This window comes from Leptidea sinapis, chromosome 4 (genome assembly GCF_905404315.1).
Source record: "Leptidea sinapis chromosome 4, ilLepSina1.1, whole genome shotgun sequence".
Taxonomy (NCBI): domain Eukaryota; kingdom Metazoa; phylum Arthropoda; class Insecta; order Lepidoptera; family Pieridae; genus Leptidea; species Leptidea sinapis.
Genome location: NC_066268.1, coordinates 15,069,434 through 15,092,574, shown reverse-complemented (window position 1 = coordinate 15,092,574; position 23,141 = coordinate 15,069,434). Strand labels below are relative to the sequence as shown.

Below are 23,141 nucleotides of genomic sequence, written 5' to 3'. Positions count from 1 at the left end.
TCTGTGAGACAGATATTGATCGTAAATAAATACAGTATTAAAGTGGATACAACTCTTCTCTTCTATGCTTATCCATAGATAACTTAACACAGACGGTCACAAATAAATATAAATATTTACTTATATATACATAAAAAAAATATGTATTGGATGTAAGATCTGCCACAGCTCCGATAATTTACGTACAGCTGAGAAGAACCGGCTCAAGAAATCCAAGTGGCCTTCCCCCCCCCATTAACTTCTAAAACAAGAGAACGATAAAACTAAAAAAAATATTTACCTTTCATTCAATCAACTCAAATATTAAAAAATAATAATTTCATACGATCAAAGTTACAACGAACTACAAGAACTTTTATATTATATTACTTGCTGCTACGGAACCCTTCATGGGCGAGTCTGACTCGCACTTGACCGCTTTTTATACGCTTTATATTAGCTTCACTTGTATGTTTGTAACCGACTTCTTTGGGCGCGATTTTGACCCACTTTAAACGGCTAGATTTCTTTCAAAGTTTGTAGATTTATCGAAGACCGATGACATTACACTAATTTGACTAAAAAATGAAAAATAAATAATAGTTAAAAAAACTAAAAAGCACGCTTTATATAAAATTCAACTAAAAAATAGAAAATAAATTTAGATAATTCTTCTACACCCCACGCTTTTTTTTACAATTAAATATGTTTTTTTACACTATTTTCAATTTAAATTTATTTTCTATTTTTTAGTGGAATATTATATAAAGCGTGCTTTTTAGTTTTTTTTAACTATTAATTTATTTTTTTAAGTAAGATTTCGTTAAAAATTTATTGGTTACATAGCTTGAGAGAGGTCGCTTTATTCCCGAGGTGTGCGATATTATTAAAAAAGTCATCAATGTTATAGTTTTTTAACAATTCCTTCAAATTTTGTAACACTTCTTTTGTACATTTTCTGGGATCATGTTTTAAAGGCATATGCATCGCCCAACAAAAGACAGTAACTCGACTTAACCAAGTAGTAGGCATAACAAGATTATGATTTTTCCTGGTGTTAACAATATGATTAACACATTATAATATATTAAATAACGAGAAACATGTTGAGAGACAACCGTATGTGAATTTATTCAAATTTTTCTCTTTATGATTTATATGACACCTAGGGTTTAAATAGTGATAATCGGCTGCATTGTCCCAAAATAAAATACCATAGGACATAATACTATGAAAGTAATTAAAGTACACTAGTCGCGCTGTTAATTGTCTAATCTTTTTAACGGCTCATGATGCAGAACAACAGTCATTGTAATTTGGAATGAAGAGTAATAAAATATACCGGATTCTGCCGGTTTTACCTCATCTCCGTTATTAATTTGTGAATGGTGAACAAAATGTTTCTAGTAACAACATACACACACACAGACGTGTTGGCAGCGGGAATTAAACCTGCAATGCGTTGCAGGAAAGGCTTTTGCAAGTATGCCACTTAAAGAGCGAGTTTCACGAATGGCTTAATAATAAATGTTCTACATAGGTCAATTGGAACTTTCAATTCTTCACAATTTGTCGATGCTCCTGATGTTACCTATGAAAAAATATTATAATTGAAATAATACTTAGGAAATATTTTTAAAATTGAGTAACGATGATAGATCAAACATTGACATTGCAGAAGCCAACATGGTTACAATCACTGAACAGTTGTTGTTGTAGTAGTGAAATTTATTGAATTATGCATTATTTTGCGAACATCTATAATTATTTCAAATGTTGGCTCAGCGGAACACACAAAACATTTTAAATTATACCTACATCTTAAAGGGAGTCTTATCTTTGTAGATGTCTCAATCGTTAATTTGATTTAACCTTTAACGTTACGTGTTGTATACAAACCATACCGTGTAATATAGGCTAGCTAGGGTTAAGGGCTCCTACATAGTATTAAATTTTACCATAAAATGCCAAACAGTATATATTTTAGGACACACTGAAAACAAATTTAAGAAATTTATTACTTTAACCAAATTTTACGACGAAGGATTATAATAGGTATAGGTACGTATAGGTAGCAGAGTATGTAGAAGGTAATATTGCATGGTTCTGGACTAGTTCTGAGCAATCAACCTAAAGTTGTTTTAACAAGTTTGTTATTGTCACTCACCATGGAAAATAAATATATTTCTATTCTATTCCACGCCAGCATTAATGAAGTCATCCGCAGGGCATTTGCCGCTCTTAATATACCAGCTGTTTTAGAGCCAAATGGTATTACCCGCCGCGATGGCAAACGTCCTGATGGAATGACGCTGGTGGCTTTTGGGCACGGGGAAGGGCACTCGTGTGGGACGCGACTAGCGTCGACACTCTGGCTCCTTCTCATGTCCAAGTTACGTCAGTTGGTGCTGGGGCTGCTGCTTCGACTGCCGAAGACGGTCAACAACAAGCGTCGCAAATATGTTGGTCTCAGTGAGTCATACATCTTTGTGCCGTTTGGTGCCGAAACACTTGGCCCGTGGGGCCCAGAGGCGCGGAGAATGTTCAAAATACTATCTTCGCGCCTCAATAAGGCTACTGGAAACCCTAGCGCTGGCAGCTATCTCGGTCCACGGATCAGCCTAGCTATCCGGCGGAAATGCTGCCAGTATTCTTGGTACGCTTCCACGTGATGATAGTTTTAATTTTATGTAGTCGTAGTATAGTAAATATAGTAATAAGATTTGTTTTGTTTGAATAAATGGATTATCTATGCAAATATATGTAACAAAATTCTATTCCTATATCTTATTATCTAACCCAATTAGTTACTCCACACAGTAATGGACTGTTATTCATATAAGATAATTTGGAAGATTTTTGAAGAAAGGGATGTAAAAAAGGCACAGAACGTTAACAGAATTACGATATAGAAATATTAATATGTAGAGTCCCCTTATAAAAATACTTTGCACGATAGAAGTTGAACGAGACACTAAAGTACATAATTCAGACGAAGAGGTAAACATAAGTACAAACCTCGTTATAAAATCCTTAAGGGGACTCCCCTTGCCACTCCGATGTTATTATGCATATGTTACATGTAATAAAATAATACAATATAAAGCCATATCTATTTTAGTTAAATCTTTTTATCTTTAATTAAAAAACGAGCGTACACTTTTATAAACGGCCGGCAACTCTCTTGTAATTTCTCTGGTATTGCAGGTGAATGTGGGTGGCGGTGATCACTTAACATCACCTATAGGGACGCTCGTTTATCCTCTCTTCCAAAAAAAAAGATAAATTTAATTACAGAAAAAAGTTTCTTTATGTTTTTTAAATCAAAGTATTTATATGTATAAGTTACTTAGTATTCTATTAAATACGATCAAAAATTGTTTTAGTTTTGTTTGTTAGTATTTAATAAAAACAAAAAAATTAGAACGATTTTCATTTATTCATGGACTTAAAATTTAAATTTCCTTAAAAAAAATCCTGAAATCCGTACCCGCATCGGCATCCGCATCCGCGGATGTTAACATCTAATAATCCGCATACGTATCCGCGGATGTCAAAATATTTGCATTAGCAACAACCCTAGTAGGTACATTTTGACACTCAAAGCAAGGCAGCTTTTGTCATACTGAAAGGCCAGTGGGATTTCGTCGAATATTAATATATTTGGATCCCTGCGGTTTCTTTGAGGGTTATGGTCTCACAAACTTTCTTGAATAAATTGCTGTTGAATTTCACAAATACACACTGTGCATAGATATAATATATATATAATATAATAACATGCAAGTGGTAATAGTCCCAAGTTTCCCAAACAGAGGTCTGCAAAACTCATGAACTTTGCATACAGCTTTAACACATTTTTTTGCGATATAATACCGCTAATATTCGTACAAGAGCAGTCCGTAACGTAAAACAGATTCAACGTAAGCGTGATAAGATAATGATGTTGTTTGTAATCATAGAAAAGCATAAACAAATTTGTTGATTTTACCACAAATATTAGAAATATGTTATTAAGGAGCAAATTGGGTTTTGATTTGCTGTGTTTATATTTAAACTTGTATGGCTATAAATAATAGAATGATAGCTTTATTTACTACATTTTTCTGATTCCCATGCAATTCAACCGGCGTTCTCTGCACATGATTCCATGAACTTTGTTGGCTTTGTTCAATATAACCTATTAAAGTTTCATTGTGAACACAATGATGGCGACAGGTGCATAAATATGTTCACCCGAGCGCGACCTTCCGGGTATTGGGGAGCTTAGGGCACGAGTAATTCATTTGTATTACAGCTTACCGCAGCTAATGCACGGCATTGATTAACATTAAAGCCTTTTAAGAAATAATTGCCTACGCATTTCTATTCGTCCATGTTTCTAAAGATGTTTACGAAGTGATTATTTTAATTAAAACCTTTGTGTACTCTGCAATTTATAAATGTTAAACGAATACTAACTACTTTATTATTTCTTTTGATAGGCGAATGTTGTTGAAATGAAATATATTGAAAAAATAACCAAAGGGTTTCATATTTTTTAAGTTTTTATCAGTAATTCCTTATGTCTCTTCGGTTATCTTGTACTTACATAATATGTTTGAGGTATATTCCAATATTTTATAATTATTTGTTAGATATGTATTTCAATGAAATTGGTACTTTACAGATATCGTTTGGTAAAAGTGAACGTTTCGTTGTTTTTCCAGTTTAAAGTGTTCACGAGTAGTTGAGGTAGGAGATATAAATAGCAAATTTGTATTCGTCACAGCTTAGCGCGGTTTATATCCTGGAGGGATTGGATGAGTTTTGGCCATATTTATTGACAGTATCGTCTTCCTACTATCAATTTACAATTTGGAGGTTATGAGGTCCTGGGTGCTTGATTTATTTATATTAAATAAAATATAATCAATGTAAAATATCAGTTATAGTTACCCGTCTATCAATAATTTAAAAGGTATTTTACTGTGCTGTGTTCACGTTAAATAAGACAATGTTGTGGGCTAGTTTATGATTCTCGTTTTTTCCAGAGACTTCACTGTTAATTATTCGTGTATAATTAAAATTTATTAAACTTTTTTTTATTAAAAAAAGGCTTATAATTCAAGAGTAAAACTAGCAATGCATGAATCCCGAAATTGTCTGTGAAAACAATTTCTACACTGAGAAAAATAGTTAAATTACGTGACATGACACAGGTATCCGGAACCTGTTTGGAGATGGGCGCGTGGGACGTGAGTGGTAAACAAAAGTTGTGTCTGTTTCGTAACGGTCCGAAACGCCGCGTTTCAAACAATTTTACAATTATTAACTTACGCGCCTTGCTTTGTGACTGTCGTTGCTATAATTGCGGAATTAGAATGTCTATATGGTTAATTGATTGTTGTGGTATAATTCATCTCTAGGTAATTTCATTTAAAAATATTTCCCAATTGTATGTGTTAACGGAAAAGTTATTCACCAGCTATTCTGCTGCTCGACGTACTGTGCGTCTATTTGGAGTGAAAACATCCTGGGTTCAACCCTTGTATCGTACAAGTTGTAGGTTAGTGACCATGCCTATTAGAGGGTGAGAATCCCGGTGGGTGCTAACACATTTTTTGCTAGCTAGTTAACAAAACAAACATATTAAGGCAGCGTTCGTAAGTAATATTTTCGTTTTACTGATTTTCTCTAATCTCTTTGCAAATACAACCACGATAAAGTATTTTCATTTTCGGGTTAATATAATATAGCCTATGTGGCTTTCTATTGGTGACAAAATTTTCGAAATCGGTTCAGTAGATCCAGATATTACCCCCTACAACCTCACAAACTTAGTACTTATAGATGATGAATAGGGATGTTTGTTCTCTAGTCATAGATATTTATATGTATAATACAATACAGTACATAATATATAGTAAAACATTCTTCAACATCCACTCATAGTACACAATTTGCCTAAGTGTGTCAATATTATTGTTATTATCTTGCCACATTGCTAATAGCATTTAATCTCTTACCTCCTCATTTGTAAAGCCATTCCGTTAGCCAAGCCATAAACCTTCAGTAACGGAAGTAGGAACGTTTTAAATTAAACTTGCCGACTTCACGAGCATTTTTACCACATTAACAAACTTGTTGGGAAAGCTTTACTGCCTACGTCATATCGTCGATTTTATTTATTCACGGGGACTGAAAGGGTTAGCCGTAAGGTTTACCAAATATATCTTCTTATACAAAATCACCTTTTATGTTTAATATTATTTTCCTCGTGAATGCTCCAGTTAGCCGCATATAATATCGCCTAATGAAGCCTGCAATATGTTAAGATCAGCCTAACCTAAACTACAGATGTCTTTTAGACCTTTTTGGCATATCTAAATTAGAGAAATCTGGCAGGGAGCTTAAATAAATATTGAAAACCTGTACAAAACTGTATAAAATTATAATTCATTGGTTCTTTATTTTCCTTCTGGATATTAAAAATGCTACTATGTACACTGGGTCGCACATAGTACCTCTTTCCAGAAAACTTACGCATTCTAGCCAGGATACTAACGGGACACCGCAAATTAAACAAATACTCAATCCTAGGCCTCAGAGATTGCCGAGCGTGTAGATTCTGTAATCTCTCTGAATGTGGTCCTTTAATGCGTAAACGTGTCATCTCCTTGGGAAATCCAATTCTTTAACCACTTGAGATACGTCAGCTTACTGCAAAAGATATAATAAGATTCATGAAAAGAATCAATCTTAGTAGTGAGCTGTAGTTAACAGTGGCTGTCACAATAGATCAATTTGGTTGCAGTGAAACATGGCTGCACTGAACAACCATAAACATTCTCTTTCATATCTATTTTTTGATGAAAAAATTATATCTAGAATTCATTCTTTACAATTATCATACTATACACCATCCTTATCTTTAGCGGTTTAAAACCTTTCCGTTCCAGGAAACTGATTGCGTGATATGTTTAAGATCGGCGCGATTTTGGTGCTCACGCAGCGTTCTGTCAATGCGTATTATTCTATCTTGCAATAGATTGCTTATAATTAGAATGATTTTATTCAATATATCTCAAAGCTAATGATACAAGCTGAAAGACCATGAAAAATAAGCCATCTTATAAACAAAATATGGGTCAGAACTTACGCCATACGGCACAATCGTTTTTGGTGTATCTGAAAAATCTAGTGCCCTGGGGCACTGCCGATTTGGAAAGGAGTTTAAATAGATATTCATAGGGCAGTTGATTGTTGAATGAAACATCTAGTGCGATGTTTATAAATTACTCGCAGCAAGAACACACAATGATTTCCACGGCACCATACATAGGTTCGAACAATACAGTCTGAGGACGTCATTTTTATTCCTGCCAAGATCGCACGCTACTTTGAATACTGATAACTCATCCAAACACATGCACGACAATGGCCTTACTATCAATATAGTCAAGGTATTAATTCCGTTGGCAGGGTTGTTTAATTTGTATGCGGACTGTTTATATAGCAACATTTGCGACCGCCATGCCTGTCTCAGAAAGTCGCTCGAAGACGTGTACTTTGAAGCTGTTATTGTTTTCTCTCGGAGTGATGTAATATTCTATTTCGTGTGACTGTAATTTGACAATATTTTTTATTCAGAATTGGGCTTTTTAAATCACTTACTGCACGTCTAAAACTTCCACACATTCGAAAATTTATACCTCAGATCTAAGGAATAGGCGCAAGAAACTCAGTGGGCTTCTTTTTTAGTAAAATTTCGCTACAATAAAATTTATTATTTAAATATCCTGAGGGCGGTCCCACTATTCCCATTCTATGGTTTAATTAAGAAAGTCATTTATCTTATAGTATTGTTTATGGGGTAAGACGCATAAACATTTATGAACATTTCTTAAAACCACGGGGAGTGTTACGGGGGAAGCTGTTTGAACTGATTCCTGCCGCATAATTCTACCATCACACCATATATTTATTCTCATACTGCGTTAGATATGCCACGTAGTTACTACACAATACATGAAAATATCCACTTCGTAAGGCATGAACAGCAGAGAGGCAGTCTTTCAAATTATTTTGTCTTCAAAAGGTATTCACTGATAGAATAGTAACTTCTTTCAAAAGTAGCTATTTTAGAATATGTATTTATTAATTCCTATTTGTTACGGCTTTTAAGTATTTGGATGTTTGATGTGTCTTCACAGTGCGGGTAACAAGGAACTTTGATGCCCAATAATACTATGAAATATATCTATAGGTACTCTTGCGGTTTCCAGGACGATATAACGCATTCATCTATATTTAGGGCCAACAGTGCTTCTGTGATTTGATGTGTATTGAAAGAGAGTATTGGTGGCGGTGATCACGTCATCATCAGGTGATCCGCGCTTGTTATCCAATTTCGTAAAATACTGTATGTATGACTACAATAATAGTCATAATATTAAAAAAAAGCTAGCGCACCGACAAACTAGTAGACTTGAATCTATGTTCAAAACAATGAAATGACACAAAATCTGCAACTTAATTTAGTACTTTCTAATGATATTACAATTATACAGCTGTCGTCATCACATGTAAAAAGAAGACAGTGTGTTTGGAAATGTAACTAACTGTCAAAATGCGTCCCAATTAGTACGCATAATATTCAGTATCATTGGTCCCTTCTATAGTGTTTCTCACAAGTGAAATAAATAACTGAATGGCTAAAAGAAAGAAGCCACTCCGGCCCGTATCTTTTAAATGCACGTCAGTCACCATTTATGATGCATTATAAAACCTGCCTCAAGGCTCGCGTGAAAGCGTTCCGCGGCATAATGTTTGTGATTTCTCTGAAAGCAAATCATGACATGGACGTTTACAAAATCCAAATCAGCGCTTACATTTCGTGCTGTCGTGAAAAGGAAACCAATTGTATTTGTCTCCGTTCGGTCCCACGTGTGAGAAATGTGTTTCTTATGTGCGGATGTTAGATAAGTGTTTGTCGAGAGAATTTTCGCTACCTGGATGTTGTTCTATGATTATGGCTAAGGTTTTTTTTATGGAATAGGAGGACAAACGAGCGTACGGGTCACCTGTTGTTAAGTGATCACCGCCGCCCACAATCTCTTGCAACACCAGGGGAATCACAGGAGCGTTGCCGGCCTTTAAGGAAGGTGTACGCGCTTTTTTTGAAGGTACCCATGTCGTATCGTCCCGGAAACACCGCACAAGGAAGCTCATTCCACAGCTTTGTAGTACGTGGAAGAAAGCTCCTTGAAAACCTCACTGTGGAGGACCGCCACATATCCAGATGGTGAGGATGATATCCTAACTTGTGGCGTGTCGTGCGAAGGTGGAATTCGGAGGCAGGAATCAGGTTAAACAGCTCTTCGGAACACTCCCCGTGATAAATGCGGTAGAAGACACACAATGAAGCGACGCCAGCCGTTCACAGAGCAGAGTTCAAGGTTTCGTCATTGGCGTTAAATATTGCAAATGTGTCTTGCCTTCGTTTTCGGCGGAAGCCTGAAGTTTATTGAACGCAGGGGTGGGGCTTTGTCCCTCACCTGACTCGAAGGGATGGGTAGGGCGTTAAACGACTGTTCAGTGTCAAACAACAATTTTCACCATGCCTGCGTTTTTGTAAGAATGTCTTGATTTTGTTTTCGTAGATAATTTGTACGTCTAAATAGAGCCTTTTGCTTCTAGACAACCGAATAAAATTGTTTAGGGTTTATTACTAAAGTGACAAACTACCTACCAGTGGGAGGATCTTTTGCACAGGATGCCGGCTAGATTATGGGTACCACAACGGCGCCTTTTTCTGCCGTGAAGCAGTAATGTGTAAGCATTAATGTGTTTCGATCTGAAGGGCGCCGTAGCTAGTGAAATTATTGGGCAAATGAGACTTAACATCGTATGTCTCAAGGTGACGAGCGCAATTGTACTGCCGCTCAGAATTTTTGGGTTTTTCAAGAATCCTGAGTGGCATTGCATTGTTATGGACAGGGCGTATCAATTACCATCAGCTGAATGTCCTGCTCGTTTCGTCCCATACTTTCTAAATAAAAAAAAACTATATGTTACACTCGCGGTTTGTATGTCACTTTGTGTTAGTGTGCTTGCAATGCTCCAAATAGAGGCTAACTGTCAACCTCAACTTTTTTAGACGTTTTCACAGAGACGTATATCAATTTCGCTTGATGGCGAGCGTCATCGAGATTGAGGATGTAGCATGCGTTGCCTGCTTGCCTTCAAGACACCATGATTATGTTGTGCGGACGAAACATTTGTGGGAAGATTATATTAAGCCGATTGCATGACGAAGCTAGAAGCAAAAAGCTTGGCTAATATAAAAGTGTGTACCTATAATACAGTTTTTATACCTGCCATCAATCTATGCTAGTATGGGGCCCAATTGATGGCATGTTATCACAAACTAATGGTCATTTGGTTATATTTGCCCAATCTGAATTTGTTTATTAAAATTTATACCATCCGGAAATAATATTGACTTATTTTACAATCATGACCTTCCGCGTATAACACGGGTAAACACCATACATACATACATACAGACGTGTGTACCTACATACTTCCTAGGGGGGTAAGGGGATGCTAGAGATTATTGACGGTCCTTATTTGCCATGGTCTAAAGAAATTTCCCCAGCTTTTAGAAGAGAAAATTTCTATTGGCGCGCAGAGCACTTTATGTTGTGTGTGTATTGAGTAAAACTGAGCTGTAACACTTCGCTATGTAGCGCTCGTTCTGATAAAGTCGGCTCAAGTCTACTAAAGTAATTTGTGCATAATTACATATTAAGTACGCACCGTTTCTTGCACTGGCATCAACCGTTTTAAACCGACTAGTTTACTTTAGTTATTTCCATAGTATTATGTCCTATGGTATATTGCTATGGGGCAACGCTGCCGATATTAATACAATATTTGTGCTGCAGACGAGGGCTATTTGCTCTATTTATAACCTAGGTCCTAAAGATTCAGTGAGGGCAAAATTTATAGAAATTAACATCTTGACTGTTGCTTCTCAATATATTCTTGATAATGTTATTTATGTTCATAGGCACATAAGTGAATTTGCTAGAAACTGTTATAACCATAATGTTAACATAAACTTACGATGCCTACTACACGGCTAAGTCGAGTTAGTAAGTCTTTTGTGGGGCGTTGTATATGCTTTTACAAAAGATCCCAGAAAATGTTCAAACATTTCTTTGGTAAAGGTTTACAATAACATAAATGACTTTCTTAACGATGCCACAGATTGGGAATGGAGCCACCGCCCTCAGGCTATTAAATAAAAAGTTTAATTGTACAATATTACTTTGTCAACATCTTTTTTTATGAAAAAAAAGCCCGCTGAGTTTGTTGCGCCCATTCTTCTCAGGTCTGAGGCTTCTCTTTTTGGAATCGGTGGTAGTCTTTGACTATCAATAAATAATGCCATATCCTATTTTGAATAAAAATATTTGAATTTGAATATGTATGCTTTGGTAATAGTTACTGTATTCAGTAGGCTATAACAGATCAACAGTTATTTCTGGATCTTAAGGCGACACTAAATGCTAGCGACCTTGAGCGATATAAATTTACGGCTGCCGGCTCGCCATCTATGTAACAAAGCCAATATTTTCAAAATTCTTGCGTGGAAAATAGTTTATTTGCTTACAATCCTCGTTATTCACTACTAATATGAATAAATGTACCTACACAAAAAAGTTAAAGCTATAAGAATAACTTTTCCGAGAGTAGTACTAAAAAAATACGTCCTGCCATGCCAAAAAACTTGTTTAACTGCAAGGAAAAGTGGTAGTTCAAAAAGACTCGGGAGTGTGAACTATAACCAACAGCTGGCATTAGCAACCTACAAACAAGACTTAAGGATATGTGTAACAGGATTAAGTAATGATCATAGCTCGAAATGCTATATTTTCACCACAAAATTTGTCTAAAACACCATGTTTGCGTGTTTTCTGCCAACTCTTCGCCTAAAATAATTGTGAACTAAACCAACACCTAGTTAAAACCGAAACTCCAATAAACCACCTCAGGCATTCATCGCCTACGCATTCTTCAGCTTTCTGTAGCCTCATATAAACAGGCTCTGGAACAAAATAAATAATGTTCGACGTCATTTCATTGCCCTTTGCGACTTACTGCATCACGTGTTGGACTACTGACCCATATTTAATGCACTGTTAGCAGCTGGCTGTACTCAACTAAGTTATTTATGGGAATAAAAACTTTTTTTTTCAGTGTGCAGTTATAGAGGCGGGGTGTTTAGTGTTTAAGAAAAGGTTATTATGAATTTATACTTCTTACTACCTAGTTGCTTTGATCGGGGTGAATTTGATAGAAAAAAATGAGGATAGTTCAGAAATAAAAAATACTTAAGAACTGGATTTTGACCGTCTAAATTAAAAACAGATAAGGCATCCAAAGAGGATGTAAATACTACGTAATAAGAGACGGGACTGCCTAAGTAAAAATTGAAATTTAGTATAGTATGAATGATGCGTTACGTGCCGTGATTTGACATAAGTTTGAAATAGTAATAACATAAAGACGACGAAGTATAATCCGGCTAAGTTTGAAAGCGAACAGTTGCTCAGTACATAGTGGATTTCGGCTATCTCCATTTTTTACAAGGTTGTAGTATGTAGTTATCTTTATATCTATCAATGACAAGTGAGTCGCTTTTTTTCTTAGAGAGTTTCGCTAGGCTGAAGGCATCTTTTTACGTCATCAAAAAATATAGTAAGAAACACAATTACAGCATTATTATGAAACTTTTAATAAAAACAAAGAATAAAATTAAAATTGGAGTGAAATTAATTTACTTATTAAAATAGTTTTAAATCTAATAATCGAAATACAGAAATTGGGGATTTCAGTGATAAATGTATTATGTAGGTAATTTATTTATTTATATTAGGGGGGCTGACAGCCATTATACAGAGTTAAATGTAAATATTAATGAGTAAAGGCCATTTATGAGCCTCCACAAGTAAAAAATCAACTAAAAATTACAATGCATCACAGTTAAATCTAGGTATAACATTTGCGAGATTTAAAACTTATAAACTAGCTTAAATACAATACAATCCTATTTAGGATCTAGGCCTAAGTTACAACGATTATCATATTCGTGTGTCCTTAGATAAACGTGTAGTTATAGTTCGGGCTTTCATTAATTTTAATTAATGAGTTCACACTTCATTAAGGTGAAGTCATTAAGAAGTCAGGAACCGGGTATACCGAGTAAGGCTTCTCAAATCTGTTAAAATATTAACGACCCATGGTGACCTCAATATGTTGTGTCTGCTGTTTGACTTGAAGCTAATTCTTAGCAACTATTTCTACGTCTAAATTAAAAAAAAAAACAAAGTGTTTGAAATTTATACCAGTGGGAGGCTCCTTTGCACAGGATGCCGGCTAGATTATAGGTACCACAACGGCGCCTATTTCTGGCGTGAAGCAGTAATGTGTAAACATTATCGTGTTTCGGTTCTTAGGGTGCCGCAGCTAGTGAAATTACTGGGCAAAGTCTGAAGGTGACGAGCGCAATTGTAGTGCCGCTCAGAGCTTTTGGGTTTTTCAAGAATCCTGGCACTGTATTGTAATGGACAAGGCGTATCAATTACCATCAGCTGAACCTCCTGCTCGTCTCGTCCTTTATTTTCATAAAAAAAATCAAAATCAATTAATTAAATAAAAATTGCTTAGTAGATAAGATTAATTACTTAAAACCATGTGTTGCCTTCAGTAAGGCAGTACGCGTGTAACCATTGATATGGCCGGTCCCAGTTACCATTTTAAACATTTTAACCATTAAATATAGTTATTTAACAAGAGTCATAGATTAGTTTATTACCTTAATTTAATAAATATTATTACCATAAAAACCAATATATACATAGCTATATCCTTAATGCACCTATTTTCACGGGGTTTGTCTGTTTCCATGTTATCCGTCAATAATACAGTTTCTGATCAGGCGAAATTTGACATAGATTTTCAAAATAGACCAGTACTTATCTCTTACAATAGAGTCAGTTTTGATATTGTGTGATTATACAATAAATATACATTCATACCTTTACAAGTATTTATTACTTATACAGGTGGCCGAGAAGTTGACGTCTAAAGCTAAAATCATTTTATTGGTCAATGTTCTGGGAAGTTTTTAAAAATAGTTACAAGTCATAGGCTCCCCATTATATTTATTTTTTTGATACCTTGAACATTTTCATGAATTTAGCTGGAGCAGTTATCTTGAACTTACCACTCAATTCCAAACTAGTTCCGCATTGTCTAAACTATTCATAGTTTCTTATGTGGTTATTGCAACTGTACTTAATAATTATCAACAATAAAATTAACTAAAGGTGTTCAAAAAAATTAGAAAAAAGTCCTAAACCACAATTAGGTGAAAAAAGCGGATAAAGGGGAAACAAAATATTATCTCCTAAACTACGCAAAATCGGAGAACATACATAGGGGTGATTCGGATACTCATCACCATAAGGCTTTCAAATTTTAGCTTTGGACGTCAACTTCTCGGCCATCCTGTATATATTATTAGAATGATAATTGTTGATACGAGTATAAAAACATATCTATAAGTACATCCAAAATATTATTGTAAACTTTAGTTTCTGCGGTCTTGGTACATGCAATGTTTTGAAAGGTGTGTGGTGTGGGAAGCTAAGTTCAAATCAGCTGGCTTGCGCAAATGGCGTTTTGAATAGCTGTTATATTATAGGTACCAACACTGTCTAGACATTCTAAATAAGTGCCGCATGTTGAAACAATGCTGTGTTACATACAAAGCTTTATTTTGGCGTCTTACAAGAAGCTTCCCAGATCATAATATTATGTACTCTTAACGTCCTTTACAAAAGGAAGTTTCCTTTGTTTTGGGTCTTGTGTTTTCAATTTTATAAGTACTGGTTTTAAGATTACGCTTTGAACATAAATTTTGATTTGAAAATTTAAGACTTCATCATATTTAAATGATATATTATTACTGTATGTTTTATACGTTCTATATATATGGACATATCATTCGCAGTCTGATAGTGTGCTTAAAGACAATGTAAGAACACTTTCTCCGTAGTCGATTATCAATTGTCACTGCCCGAATCAAATCTGAAGTACATAAATGTTTTACATTGCTGCTTATTGATCAAGAATATTGTAAACAACTGGAGTAAATGCGGCAATGTATAGATATATCAGTCGAAACTTATTATAGTGTAATTTGTAGCATTTTCCGTATTTCGGTTTCGTTATTTGTCTATATGTATAGAACGTCATTTGTATATTATATAGATACAACAGTTTGTCATAAATGTATTACTATAATATTCCTAGTTCGTTTATTAAATTTTTATCAATCACCAGCCTGAGTTAATAAAGTTAAGTTGAACTCGTATCTTTCTAATTGGCCCAATTTGAGAATCGAATTTAGGACGTTCATTGATTTGATAAATATTTGTCTTTCAATTATCTCTTGGCTGTTACAACTTATATTACCTAATTTAATTCTATCATTATTTATTAGTATGGTAAAGAGAAACTTTATTTAACAAACGATATATAATTGTTATTGCTTACAGAATGATGTTTAGAACGGATACAGTAAATGATGTTGAAGGAAGTGCACTTCCTTGGCATCGGTTACGGCTCCTTGTTTTTTCCAACCCTTTAGGGCGTTGATATGCCTCGTTAGGAAGAACAGGAATCTAACTCGGACGCTGACAGATTCACACAATTTAATTAACTATAGCAATATTAAACAATGAGCTTATAATACCTTAAAACTCTCCATAGGTGAAACCAAATAGGTTCAAATATAGAGAATCCGTTAAAGAGCTGAAGTTACATAGGTACTTTAAGTAGCTATATAGGTACATATTGTTCAGTTTTAACTAAATATATTTCTTATAGTTATATAGCAACTGTAGTATTTTACCCTGTTAGTAGATTTGACTGCTAATGTGAATGGAACTGTTGTGAAAGATCCTTGTACAAATTGGGGATTTTTGAATAAATAGGGCCTAAAATAATAGAGCTTTCACGAAAGGTTGGATGCAAGTAGACGGCCATATTTTGAAAGCCATGAAAGGGTTTATGCTTGCGGAATAAGCCAAGAAATGGAATAAAGCTTCAGACCAATGGGTGACTTGTTGATAATAGTTTCGCTAAACTAATCCTTATTTTTCAATATTTACTCCAAGTTCAATTGAATGCAATTTCAAATTTGTGCGACAAAACTAACATTAAGTGCCGTTTAAAAATAGACGCTTACAGAACGTGCCACGTCCTCTTTCGTGTCCCCGTGTGACGTCACGAGTCACGACATGCCGCTTGCGCACGATGCACATGTCATGAGGGGCCTCCGACTAGCACGCGCACTAACGATTACATTTAGATCAACTTTTTTTTACAAATAGGGGATATATTCTGTGCTGAAAGTCTATTAATTTGTACGAAATACATGATGAAAGTGGACAGATTGCCGTTGGGGCTGTAAATTCCTCGAATGGCGACCACGTACCGGAAGACGCAGTGTTTGTAGGTATCCCATAAGATGGACCGACGATCTGGTCAAGATCACCGGAATACGTTGGACGAGGGCAGCGCAGGACCGATCGTCGTGGAAATTTTTCTTTGGGGAGGCCTTTGTCCAGCAGTGGACGTCTTCCGGCTGATAATGTTGACGATGACATGAAAGTGACGTCAACTGAAATCTATCATATTATACGAACTTTTGAAATATTCATTGTGCGATATTTCTGTGAAATGGCAGATTTCGTCTAGTATTCTACTTTTAAGAAAGAGTGCCATTGTTATGCAATTGTGCAACGTAATAAGCGTAATATTCCCAAATAAAAAATCCGCAAATGCAATGTGATATTATATTATGCATGTATAAATAAGACTCAATATCACTGTCATTCTACGCAAGTAATCAGTTTATGATAAATAAATTTACAATTTAGAAAATGACAAATTTATTAGTAATTCGTTTTGGCTTTCTTAAAATTCACTAAATTCGGACTCGAACCGGCAGTAAGAGGCCGGCACTATCGCTTCCTCATCGTAGCGTTCGAAATTTGTGGAATCGCCAGGGTGCTTACATTTTGGTATGAAGGGCGCAGGCCATCGACAGTTTAATATGGCCTCCCATTCTATTCCCTTAAACCATCTGTGGGTTTTGAAATCCATAACACCATTTTTCATTACACCAAATCGTTTGCTTATATCTACTTGCAGTGTATTTCGCACGAGATCTCTTAAATCTGAAGTAAAACTAGATGGGCATCTATATTTTCCACCGACAATTTTTTCATAGGTTTTCATTGGATCGTTTGCGTAGAATGGGGGATAACCTGCATTCATTTCAAATAGTAGAACTCCAAAAGACCACCAGTCGACAGAAAATGCATAGCCTTTGCTCAAAATAAGTTCAGGTGCTAGATACTCCGGAGTGCCACACAGCGTCCACGTTCTTCCGTTTACGATTTTGCAGAATCCAAAGTCCGTTATTTTTAAGTAACCATTTTTATCAATCATTATATTTTCTGGCTTTAGGTCTCGGTATACTAGATTGCAGAAGTGTAAATATTCTAAAGCCAATATTACTTGACATGCGTAAAATTTTGCCGTCGGTTCTTCGAACTTACCCATTTTTCTTAAATGAACAAACATTTCACCGCCAGGTACAAATGGCATGACGAAGTACACGTAACTGTTGTCCTTAAAACTGCTCTCCATGGAAACTGTAAAGGGAAATCTGATCGCTTCGAGTATTCTCTTTTCGTACAGAGTATGGTCCACCTGCTTCATCTTGAGGACTTTCTCTTTTTCTAAAACTTTCATGGCGTAATATTTATTAGTAGCTGTATTTCTAACTAATATAACTCTACCGAATGCGCCAGTCCCTAAGGTCCGTATTCGTTCAATATCGTTGAAGGCGATTTTTGATTTTGGTGGTTTACACCACTGTCGTTGGAATTCATCCAGCAATTGCTTTAAATACTTGGTATATTGCTGCTGTTGGTACTCTGTGTAACCATCGCGAACTTCTCCACTAGTCGAAGGGGATGCGGCAGATTTGTTATACGAATACATATTGTATATCTGTTATTTTTTCGCATTGTATACCTTGTGACATACTAGCCCCAAGCCATCTGGAATTGTAGGGCAATGAAATAATTGACAATCTGGATATAAATTTGCAATATCCGCACAGGATTGAAAAGGGGAGTTTTATGTTTGTGTGTGTGTATAAGGCTAAAGGGCGGGAGGGGCTAGTGTGCATGTGCTGTGTGAGGGTGGTTGGTATCAGCTGTTTGGGGTGACTCGACAACGCCGGCCGGTCGCCGTCCCGACTAACGTATTGATCAGACGTCTGCTCGCGGCTGATATTGCGAAACATTATTTTGTTTCTAAAGCTTAAATTTATACAAGATAATTGAGTACAGCTGTGCAAATTATATCTGGCACATAATCGCCAACACTATTGCAGTACCGCTAGTAATCGTACTTACAATGAATGGATATAATATATGGATGGTGTGCCCGATTGAAGTCTTCACCTACTCAATGACGTGTCCGACATTCCTTAAATTGATCTAGTTGATAAATTCTGCTTACATATTCCGTTTTTTGACACAACCATCTATGCAAAATTTAATCATTTAATTTGTGTGAACTACACGATAAACCCTTTCTTACAATTATTACATAAAATTTAAATGAACCCTTTTAACTGCAGAATAAATATGACAATGAATTAAATATCAATTGGATTTGAAGTAGATAGATATGTACGTGATCTTACGTCAAGGTTCTTAGAGGCCCGCAGTCCGCATAGACTTGGCACATGACCAAACGAATTGATATACGTTATAAAGTGTCCATTCTCAGTTGATGAAGCACTCTGAAGAAACCTGTATAGAATTCATTCAACATCTTTAATGATGTATAGAATTCAATTCTGCTGCAGTGTTTTTATGGCTTAGGTGTGCGGTAAGTTACAGATTTCGGAAATTCTGTATCCAGTTCCTCTACATTAAGGCAGAGCGTACTTAGACTTTGCTCAGATTTTACTTACTTAATACTTAGCTGAGTGTTGTAAAACGCGATTTTTTTTGCATTGGGCTGTCTTAGCTTAAGCTCAGCGTTATAACAGATATCCGTTCAAAAATCAAATAAGTGTATCAAAACGAAAACAAAAGTTATGTTAAGCTTACACTCAGCTAAGTTTTACGTAAGTAAAGTCTGAGCAAAGTCTTAGTACACTCTCTAGATCTAAGCCTTGTATTGAAAACTAAGTGTTCAAATTAAAATTTATACTGAGAAAATATAATTTGTTCAGATGTGCTTAGCAGCACAACTTACAAAATCTCTCATTACATAAGTTTATAACACCAGGCTCTGTTTTTGATCCTTAAAAGTCCTGTGAAAACAAAAGAGCTGGAGATTGTGAAGTAGAACAGGCCCAAAGGGTGTAATTACGAGTTTTTGTGAAAGACTTTATTCAGCGTTGAAAGTATGAATAGGTTAATAAATCACTCGGAGTCAACCAAATCAGCTGTGGATTCACAATTAAGGCGCCACGCTCGTCAGCCACACGTGGTAATGTCGGTTATGTTTCGAGGACGCCGCCAACTAAAATAAAGGAACTCGTTTTTGAATATTGTAATCCGGTTCTGTATAATGCTATTGGAAACTCCTCCATGTGTTAATTTATTACGGCCATGTTTGCACATTTTCTTTTAGGAACTCCTCTCAAATTTATTTATTACTTTAATATTTTATTACTTACTTAGTATTTAGGATCATCATAATCATACGTTTCGGTAGGTACTGTAACAAGGAGTTCTTATCCGCATATAAGAACTCATTCTTCTATGGTTGGCCGTCAAGTTACAGTACTGTACCGCGTGAGTCCTCCCTCACACGTGGGATCGTTTCAGAATTAAATCAAACTTATATATTCTGCTATTCTTATATTCTTTCACTTTCTATAGAACATATTAATTATAAATATTAAATATTAGGCCGAAGGCCGACCGCTCTTTCTTTATTTCATGACCTTATCTATCTATTCGAATATATGCGCGTCACTTGAATCTCTTTTAAATATTATATTTTGACGGCCCTACAAATAAACATGGTATAAAGTTATACCCGAGCACAAACCAAGAATATGCAAAATGTTGACTATATCGCTGACAAAACTGTCAATACAATGATAATTCTGAAGTTTTCCGAATGTCAAGCAGCCTTGCAATTAAACGCGGGAAACGTTATACGTCAAAATAAATCAATCATAGACAAAATTTCTATTTGTAAACATTTTGTATACTCTTGGTTTTTTTTTACATTATGCCAATTTTATTTGTAAGGCCGTTTATCTTTACGGCCAATCTTATACTTAACATTGAATTCTTATATGCGGATAAGAACTCCTTGTTACAGTACTATTAACTATACGTTTCTTTGGAGATTTTACTAAAGTTCTAAATACCTACCTATTGTATGTTGAGTAAAATAACTTATCTATATTTTATAAGTTATGTGGTTTGTTATATATTGCCTTTAATGTTATATTTCCAGTACATCAGTTCGTTTTAACAGCTTCACAGAATGCCGTTCACGTTATACAACTTATCGCAATCATATCACTTGATGCTTGAGTCAACACTGTAGATAATGGTTTCAATGTATTTCTTGTTTTAATTTCAATTTGGTTGTATTTTCAATATTTCTTGTCTCTTGTTTTTATAATATTTAGTTGTATGGACTTTGAATTTAATATTTTTTTTATGCAAAAGGAGGACAAACTAGCCCGTACCCGTACGGGTCTTTTGTGTTAAGTGATCACCGCCGCCCACATTCTCTTGCAACACCAGAGGAATCAAAGGAGCGTTGTTGGCCTTTAAGAAGGGAAGGAAGGTATGCGCTTTTTTGAAGGTACCCATGCTGCATCGTGAAGCTCATTGTGAGTTTGTAGTCGGTACGTGGAAGAAAGCTCCTCGAAAACCGCACTGTGGAGGACCGCCATACATCCAGATGGTGGGGATGATATCGAAATTTGTGGCGTGTATTGGAAACTGTAATTCTCGAAATTGTCGACGAGTACGTCTACCTCAGACAGACAATCCAGTAAGGCAGGTCCAATTTCGCGAAAGAGATCACTCGTCGAATGAAAATTGGATTTGCAACGTTCCTTAAAATCTTCCCAGTGTGGAAGCATGAGGTCCACTTCCAAAAGCTCTCGGGAAGCCCAAACGATGGAAGTTTTGAGAGAAGCGCCTTGTGCCATATACAATCAAAGGGCTTCACTATATCCAAGCTAACTGTCAGGCCTTCTCTTGCTTTCGATAGCCGCCGCGCATCTTTGTGTTAGGTTTACCAGAAGATCGCCTGCCGACCGACCATGGCTAAAGCCGTACTTTCGATCGTTAATCAACTGGTGACCTTCTTGGTATACCAAGGGCTGGCGGTTAATTAAGCTCTCCATGCTCCATGAAGCAGGTACTACGACGACTTTTTTTGGTTCGGTATCGGCTGTAGAACACAGCATGTATTCTTTTTAAAATATATATTCAATGTAAGGTTTTTACTTTTGTTTCGATTTTTAAGTTAAATCCTACTGAATCTGAATATTTTTCAAATTAATATATAATTTCTGAATCTTTCATTAATACTAGATGTGGCATTCCGAGTACGTTGTTTATAAAAGGTCGTATTTGCGTTTTTAACATGAGTTTATACTCACAGAGGGAGTTTATTTATAATATGAAGGTTTTATCTGCCCTTAGCTGAAGGATAAGGGGACTGATGTGAATAAATCAATCGTGAATGCCATTGTTACCGTAAAGGTTACCTTTTAACACGTTACATTATAAATAGATCAATATAATTATGTGCAAGTATGCCAACGTTTTAATCCGTTACAAAATTTTCTATTTAAATGTCTGATTAATACTAAATCACTACTTATTCGCTTATGTGTGCAGTGTTCTATAAGGCGACATGTTTAATGTCACTGTACACTGCACATACAATACAAGTAATAGTACATGTGTAATTACATGTGTAATGTAATTCAGCGGTCTCCTTGTTATTTATACTTACGTCTGGGCGGAGCACTAGGGTTGCAACATACAAAAAGAATAACGACACGGCGCAGCTAACTAAACTCAGACAGCAACCAGTCTCGACGGCGTACGGCGTGGTACTCAATAGTTTTGTCTTCCCACGATTTCTTAGCGGTCCTGTATATCATGTGTATGTGTGCGTGTGTCGATTCGGGCGGTCTGTATTGTGTCTATGTCACTTCTAATACCTTCTTGTTTTGATTTCCATGGTAAATACCCTTATTTAAAATAATTACTTTCTTGTTTCAGACTTATCAAAGAATCGATTTAGTGATCTACCAGAAGAAGTCGCCACGTATGTGTACTTAGAGAAGTTATTGTTGTCACAAAATGTCATCAGGAACATACCGGATGCTGTCGGAAGCTTGCAGTCGCTTACTTACTTAGATCTGAGGTGAGTGTAACAACCATTTTAGCTTTCGTTAAGTAGCCAAAAATGTTAAATACCTTAGATCCTTTAAACGTCTAGATAGACTGCGACAGCTGTGTATACGTCGAAAAAAATAACGACACTTAACCTCTATTTTGGGCAATATACAGTTACACACACTAACACAGTGTCATACAAATCGCGAGTGTAAGACGTAGCTTGTCACGCACACTAAAGTAATCAGCCTGGCCTGTTTTGATCGGTTGCCTAGCAGCTACAAGAGGTTCTATCTAGACGTATAAATTATATAAGTACTAGCTGACCCGGCAAACGTTGTTTTGCCATATAAAGTATAATTCACGCGATAGTTTTATAAGTAATAAAATATTGCCTATATTAGAGCCTGTACATCATTTTGTTCTATTGTCAATAGTTTTTGCAGCACACGCAAAAATAGGTTTTCGATTTTACACCTTGTGTTACAAAATAGAAATTTTATTACGGATCCCTAATTTTGAAAAAAAAAACCATCCTCGATAAATGGACTACCCAACACTGAAAGAATCATTCAAATCGGACCAGTAGTACCAGAGATTAGCGCGTTCAAACAAACAAACAAA

General features: G+C 35.8%; 2 protein-coding genes across 3 annotated transcripts in view; one reads left to right on the top strand and one right to left on the bottom strand.

Annotated features, from left to right (window-relative positions):
- The window catches only part of LOC126979877 (leucine-rich repeat and calponin homology domain-containing protein), a 92,902-nt gene that overhangs the window by 5,755 nt on the left and 64,006 nt on the right, over window positions 1-23,141 (top strand). For both annotated transcript variants that reach the window (XM_050829443.1, XM_050829442.1), the window contains exon 2: window positions 22,401-22,545. In XM_050829443.1, coding sequence (XP_050685400.1) covers window positions 22,401-22,545 — 145 coding nt within the window. The remainder of the gene's footprint in view (window positions 1-22,400; window positions 22,546-23,141) is intronic.
- Window positions 16,935-18,133, bottom strand: LOC126979912 (cAMP-dependent protein kinase catalytic subunit 1-like). Its single transcript, XM_050829504.1, has one exon. It carries the CDS (start codon window positions 18,109-18,111, stop codon window positions 17,017-17,019), a length of 1,095 nt encoding a protein of 364 aa, XP_050685461.1. The 5' UTR covers window positions 18,112-18,133; the 3' UTR covers window positions 16,935-17,016.

What these genes read in the sequence shown, in the direction of transcription:
- LOC126979912 (XM_050829504.1), bottom strand. Translation starts at nt 18,111, where the DNA reads ATGTATTCGTATAACAAATCTGCCGCATCCCCTTCGACTAGTGGAGAA.